The 7,606-nt window shown below is 44.1% G+C and overlaps 1 protein-coding gene across 1 annotated transcript; it reads right to left on the minus strand.

The window, feature by feature from the left end:
- Nucleotides 1-2,826: 2,826 nt before the first annotated feature.
- On the minus strand, nt 2,827-6,874 carry mlec (malectin). The gene is made up of 6 exons (XM_034306910.2): nt 6,467-6,874; nt 6,094-6,345; nt 5,175-5,353; nt 4,296-4,472; nt 3,889-3,946; nt 2,827-3,123 (listed from the first exon to the last, which is right to left on the minus strand). Exons 2-6 carry the CDS (start codon nt 6,293-6,295, stop codon nt 2,879-2,881), a joined length of 861 nt encoding a protein of 286 aa, XP_034162801.2. The 5' UTR covers nt 6,296-6,345; nt 6,467-6,874; the 3' UTR covers nt 2,827-2,878.
- Between the last annotated feature and the right edge of the window lie 732 nt (nt 6,875-7,606).

Here is a 7,606-nt window from a genome sequence, read left to right on the forward strand (position 1 = left end):
AAAACCCCGAACCTGTAACGAGCCTCTGTTTCACCGCACCGTCAGGGAGCACCTTTACAACAGGCCTGAGAGGGCGTGTCCCAGTCCATATATGGAAATGTGGAGGTATCCAAGCCATATACAGGAAATATGAGTGTGGCTGAGTCCATATTTGGAAATGTGGGTGTGTCCACTTCCATATACGGAAATGTGGGCATGTGAGGCCATATGTGGAAATCCAGGAGTGTCTGAATCCATATATGGAAATGTGGGCGTGTCTGAGTCTCAGTATATGTAAATGTCGGTTTGTCTGAGTCCATGTATGGACATGTGGGAGTGTCTGAGTCCATATATGGAAATGTGTTTGTGCCCAAGCCCATATAGAGTAAGATGGGAGTGTCCAAGTCATAATAAAAAACATGGGCATGACCTAGTCCGTATATGGAAACATGGGCGTGTCTGAGTCCGTATATGGAAACATGGGTGTGTGCTGAGTCCATATATGGAAACATGGGTGTGTGCTGAGTCCATATATGGAAACAGGGGCGTGTCTGAGTCCATATATGGAAACATGGGTGTGTGCTGAGTCCATATATGGAAACAGGGGCGTGTCTGAGTCCATATATGGAAACAGGGGCGTGTCTGAGTCCATATATGGAAACATGGGTGTGTGCTGAGTCCATATATGGAAACAGGGGCGTGTCTGAGTCCATATATGGAAACAGGGGCGTGTCTGAGTCCATATATGGAAACATGGGTGTGTGCTGAGTCCATATATGGAAACAGGGGCGTGTCTGAGTCCATATATGGAAACATGGGTGTGTGCTGAGTCCATATATGGAAACAGGGGCGTGTCTGAGTCCATATATGGAAACATGGGTGTGTGCTGAGTCCATATATGGAAACAGGGGCATGTCTGAATCCATATGTGTAAATGTTTAAGCAGTAAGCAGGACGTCATCAGCATTCTCGTATTTTCACAAAAACTACTAATTATAATTACTCAACCAGTGAGTCGATATATGGTTCATATACGATTAAATCGACACCCACATACCCCGCCCAAGCCACGCCCACCAGCCTGCAGTCCGCACACAGCCCCTCCTCCCTGTACCCGACAGCAGCGAGGTCTCGCCTCAACAATTACACAGCAAAATAATAAAAGCAATAAAAACATGAGCTACCGCAAACGTAACAACGACAAGCACAATATTATTCATTAACTATATGGCACACGCTAATCAGTGTGACTCCGTACCATACACACACACACACACACACACACACACACACAGCGTACAACAAGTTCACTTTGGTGCTGATTATCGCTTCTGAAATCATAAAAGGTGCTTCATGTAATTCCTTTTTGATGTCAAAAAAAAAAAAAAACAAGCAGAGAGAAAAAAGCAGACGTCGTACAATCAAGAGCGAAAAAAAACCCAAAACAAAACAGAAAACGAATCGAAAAAAAAAAAAAAAAACACGTTAAAGCACCCGAGCAATAATTGGAAGCAGGCAACCACCAACTAGCACAACTCCGTATGCAGAATGCTAACTGGTGGCTATTGACTTTCAGTTACACGGTTAGCAGCATTAGCATTTTATCAGAACTGTTTCTTTAATACGATGGATGGTGCAGCGACGTTCGACCACCAGGGCGGCGACGGAAACACACAACGTAAACGAACCGTAAACATGAGGGGGGCGGAGCCTGTAACTTCACCAGCGGGTTGATGTGTGTGTGTGTGTGTGTGTGTGTGTGTGTGAGGGAAAGCGATTGAACATATAGTGCACTATGTAGGGAATAGAATAAAAAAAAACGATATACCGGACATGTAGTGCACTACCAAGGGAGTATAGTCTCTTACAAAAACCCTGTTTAAATATAGTGCATTTAATTAGAGATAGTGAATAGAGGGCACTGCATAATAATTTACTCTCTACACCCTATCTAGTGCACTATATATGTATAAGTACACTACATAAGCTTTAATGTAAATACACTACACCCTATCTAGTGCACTATACGTCTAATAGAGTTCCCAGTTCCCTATATAAGTGCACTAGATAGGGTACAAAAGCAGTACACTGGAGTTCACCTCAGTAATCCCTATACACGCACACTACGTAGGGTTTAGTTTATGTACACTACGTAGTGCACTATATTTCCGTCAGGGATTTCCATCAGATCGAATAAAGGATAAAGATATAAAACATGGGCTGAAGGGAGAGTTGTGTAAAGGTTGTGTTAAAGTTGTGTCACGATCCAAATGTTGTAAAAAAAAAAAATATATAATAATAAAAAAAAAAAAACACGTGATGCTGCATGTTTCCCGCTGGTTTAACGATTGCATAGCTGACGAGTAATACGCTGGAGCTCTAATACATTTTGCACTGGAGGCTAACGTAGCTAATAAGTAACGGAAGATTATAGCTACCGGATTAGCACCACGCACGAACTCTGCGAAAAAAAAACCAATTCCTTTCACGTTCAGGCTGTTTAACTTTTAGGCAACTGAGGAGACGTTACGTGAAGGTCGAGTGCTCCGTGCTAAACTGGTGGCCATAAGCGGACATTACTTCTTAGCAATGTAGCTCCAGTGCAAAATTAAAGCAGAAAAACCTCACATGAAACTGAACATGTCTCGGGTGAAAGGGACGCTGAACTGTTCCTTTAAACCTAAATCGCACCGGCTCGTCTTTCTCCTCCAATCACAAAGCAGTATGAGACACGGTCCCGCCCCTGGACCAGATGAATCAGTCCATCTCTCTCTCTCTCTCTCTCTCTCTCTCTCTCTCGCTCTCCCCCCTCCCACCCCCCATATCTCTCTCTCTCTCTCTCTCTATCTCCCCCCCCACCCCACATCTCTCTCTCTCTCTCTCTCTCTCTCTCTCTCTCTCACAGGCGGCAGAGGCAGAACAGTGTAGGGATGAACACTCCGAAGGCCACTAGGATAGGGAACATCAGGCTGCTGTTATCTGCCGCGTACGGGTTCGGCGTTCTCGGCCCGGACCGGACCTGGTTTTTCTGAGACTGGGACGCGATCTTCTTCACCGTCTCATCCCCTCCTTCAGGGTCCTCTTCCTCTTCTTCATCCTCCTCATGCTTCTCCAGGCCGGGGTGAGGCTGCAGCTTCGGCACGTCTGACAGGAGAACAAAACAAGAGTGTTAAACAATCCTCGTTCACGTGCGCAACACGCACACTGACACACTGACCCTGGAGAATAGAGTAATAAATAAAACACGCACAATTCGTGGGAATTTATCGAGAAGCATCGTCATGTGAACAGAGTCTGTATCTGGAATTGAATTTAAACTCAAAGTGGGTGTGGCTTAAACTAGACGTTTTTTTTCCAATAAAGATGTGTGCAGGATTTTTAATTCACAAAATATATAAACAGCCTAATTTAAACCAGCGTGAACCTGACCAGGCCGTTACTAAGGATGAATGAACGGATGCTGTAAACACGTCACGCTATCTTACTCAGGGGTTTAATTCATCGAAGCGAGTGATGAGTTTCAAACATCCTTAGGGAAAGTCAAGCCATTCGGCGGCCATCTTAGACACCTCAGTGACAAGAGCAGGGGCTTCGTTTATAAAATATATCAGCTTAAATTCCACATATTTTATCTGAATAGAGTGAAAACGTGACTGATTATTCATCCGGATATTAAAATTCCTTTCAAGGACACACACGGTGAGAGTTTTTACACTAAATAACGGATATTCTGCTTAGGAATTGGGATGCAACAGGAACAACGTCGTCACTCACTAACACCCGCTAGGAAAATATAGCGAACATGCTGATACAGTAATGTGACATCAAAGAGGTATTGTTTCCAAGGCAACGGTGATCTGATCGTCACAGCGTAGCTTAAGCCAAATCATTTGCTTTGCATTTCCTCACCTTCAGGTTTCCCCTTCATCACATACAGCGCACACACCTTCGGATTATCGTAGTAACCCTGCGTAAAAGAGAGAGAGAGAGAGAGAGAGAGAGAGACAGAGAGAGAGAGAGAGAGAGAGAGAGATAAAACCCAAAATTAGCCCCTTGTGTGAAAGTCAGTGCATTGCTCCGTCCCTGAAAATAAAGAGCAAAGTATAGAAAATAATAATAATAAAGAGGTAAAGTGAAACGTGTCGCAGAACTAGTCCATGTAAAATACACATGTAAATCACACACACTCACATCTCTCACTGTCACAACACCAGAGTGAGTGTGTGTTAGAGTGTGTGTGTGTGTGTGTGTGTGTGTGTGTGAGAGTGTGAGAGTGTGAGAGAGTGTGTGTGTGAGTGTGAGTGTGTGTTTCTCACTTTAATAAACTCGATGTTTAGCTTGCCGTTGAAGGTGGACACTTCACCCAGAATACTGAGTTTCCCCCTCTTTATGGTAAATGGTATGATCTCATCGTGAGCTGTGCTGTGACCAACACGGTCAAAAATATCCAAATCCTTCACCACCACATGACCGTTCACCCGCACGTCAAACACCTGGGGGAGAGAGAGAGAGAGAGAGACAGAGAGAAAGAGGAAGAAAGACAGGGGAGAGAGACAGAGAGCAAGAGAGAGAGAGAGAGAGAGAGAGAGAGAGAAAGAGGAAGAGGAAGAAAGACAGGGGAGAGAGACAGAGAGAAAGAGAGAGAGAGAGAGAGAGAGAGAGAGCAAAAGAGAGAGAGAGGGAGACGGGGAGAGACAGAAAGAAAAAGAGAGAAAGAAAAGGGGAGAGAAAGAGAAAGAGAAAGAAAGACAGGAGAGAGAGAAAGAGAGAGCGAGCAAGAGAGAGAGAGAGAGAGAAAGAGAGAGAGAGAAAGAGAGAGAGAGAGAGAGACGGGGAGAGAAAGAAACAAAAGTAGAGAAAGAGATGGGGAGAGAAAGAGGGAGAGAGAGAAAGAGAGTAGGAGAGAAATGGGGAGAGAGAGAGAGACAGAGAGAGAGAGAGAGACAGAGACAGAGAGAGAGAGAGAGAGAGAGAGAGAGAGAGAGATTGACAGAAACAGAAGAAGAAAAACAGACAGAGAAACAGATGTAATAATCTGAGCTCCAACATATCCGGTGTTTTTTCTCAGTGAATAAACATGTTATATAAATGTTATAACACAGCGAGCAGAACACAGTTTAATAGTCTGTGTGTCTGTGTGTGTGTCTGTGTGTGTGTGTGTGTCTGTGTGTGTGTGTGTGTGTGTGTTTTCTCACTTTCTGCTGTGATTGGGCGAAATACACCTCAGCGAACTTCATCACCAGGATGTACTCTCCCTCGTCCCGGATCGGAACCTCGTACCCGAACGTGTCCTCGTTATAGCGCTCCGTCTGATACAGCACCTGATCCTCCGGACTCGAGCGCAGGATCGGCAGCCGCATCCCATAATCCGACGCTGCCGTGACAACACACACACACACACCAGCAATATGAAGAGACTGAAGCTGCTGCTCTCGTCTGTTTTTATTTCTCTTCCTAATAACGGCGCCGAGGGTGCCAATACTTTATCCTTCATTAAACTAGCAGGGATGTTGCGTGTAAATGTTTGGTGTTAAACTACAGCGAAGTTAAAGGTGGCTGAACGTCAAACAACGTTCTTTTAGACGTGTAGCGCACTGCGCAGGTTCTACGACACCTTTATGTAGTGAGCAGATATAGTGAACAGGAAGCTCTTTAGAATCAGGTTCACTTTCTCACGGATGTTGGTTCACGGCGTAAAATGAAGTTAACCAGCGATGAGAAAACGTTTAACAATGTTATCATTTCATGATAAAACTGTAACATGTCCATAAACCCTGCAGTGAAACACGCTTTAACAGCCACTCGTTAGATAAACACAGGGTTTAAACAAAAGCTTGTGTTTGACCAATCAGTGACGTTCAGCACGATAAGCTCCGCCTCTATAATTCCTGGTCTGCAGAAACCAGGAAGTGAAATTAGCTCTGGTGGAAACGGCGCTCTTTGAGACTCACACTTCTCATTTAGAGAAAACTGGTGAGAAATTTGTGTGTGTGAGAGAGTGTGTGTGAGAGTGTGTGAGAGAGAGATAGAAACACGGTGTGTTTTGCATTTAAACAAATGACCAGGAAGCGTATAAGGATATGCGATGCTCGAATTCCTGTAAGAACCTCTCACCTTTTCCCACTTTGCCTTCCAGCGGGTCTTTTTTGTAATGAATGCCGTGTGTGTCGGTGTGAGCGTCTCCTCCTGCGTTCACCGCCCAGATCACACGCTCGGCCAGATTAACCACGTCACCCTCGGCCCGGTACCGGTCCGCCAGTATCGACATGGCCGCCACGATGAACTGGATCACCCATGGTGCCGTGACCCGCCGCATGGCCTCTCGCTCAGTTATAAATTATTGAATAAATAAAGAAATAAATAAAGCTGAGCAGGAAATAAAGGAGATGAAGAAGAAACATGGATCAGGGATAAATCTCAGACGTGCATCACGTGATCATAATTAACATCATGAATACAATAACAGCAGCAGCAGTGTGGCTCTTACTGTAAATGCAGATGTGTTCCAGATGTTTGGAGGCCCAGATGATGGTGTTTAGGATCCTCTGGGTGTTGTTTGAACACAATGTGCATGTACCTGTGTGTGTGATTTTAAAACACTTCCTCTGTGTCTGCCATTAATATGTTGCAGGTCTCTGAACTGCAGATGTCTCTCTCCCTCTCTCTCTCTCTCTCTCTTTTAAGATTTCCTGCATGCAATCTTCACAAAAACATGAATCATCAGGTCAAACCCGCTCCCGATATCGTGCACAGCTTGTCTGCGTTCTGTTTTAATTCATTAATTAATGTTAAAGCGCTGAAATCTCGATCATTCGGTCCATTAAGGGCCGTTCAGTGTGAGTGAGTGTGTGTATATGTGTGTGTGTGTGTGTGTGTGTGGAGTCGGTGCAGGTTGAAGGAAACAGATGCAGCCTAACATGATGGCTGCGCAACCAAGTGGGCGGGACTTGACTATCACTCAGCCAATCAGGAGCGAGTACAAGCCGCGGCTCTTAGTGTCGCACGTGCAGGACAGTGTAGGCGCTGACCAATAGCAGCGCACGGACGACTGAGAGGGCAGCCAATCGGATTCAGTCACAGCGCTGACGGAGCAAATCAATACAGAAGGAATGACGATGCTAAATAATGTTAGCATCTTTTCAAAAAAAAATTTTTTTATTTAGTAAAAAAAACTTTTTAATATACAGTAAAATCACATCATAGCTATCTATCGCTGTGGAAAATGTACACTGTTGTATACTAATGCAAGAAAAGATTGAGTTTTTACACATATCTGGCAGCACAAAGTTCTTTTGTTGAGGCTGAGGTAAATTTACTGAAAAAAAAAACAGTTAAGAAAAACAACAAAAACAACAACAACAACAACAAAACGTTCACTGCTAGACTTTAATTCGATGTCAAGTCGCAATACTAATAACGTTAGCAACTTTTCAGCTTTAAATTAAATATGACATTTCAATAGAAACTAAATTCTATCTATACAAGTTATAGAAGTACACTATATGTCCAAAAGTATGTGCACCCCTGACCATCACACCCATATTCCCAAACTGTTACCACAAAGCTGTAGCCTATCGAACGTCTTTGTCCCACAACCACACTCCAAAATCTAGTGGAAAGCCTTCCC

The sequence above is a fragment of the Pangasianodon hypophthalmus genome, chromosome 8, assembly GCF_027358585.1.
Source record: "Pangasianodon hypophthalmus isolate fPanHyp1 chromosome 8, fPanHyp1.pri, whole genome shotgun sequence".
Taxonomy (NCBI): domain Eukaryota; kingdom Metazoa; phylum Chordata; class Actinopteri; order Siluriformes; family Pangasiidae; genus Pangasianodon; species Pangasianodon hypophthalmus.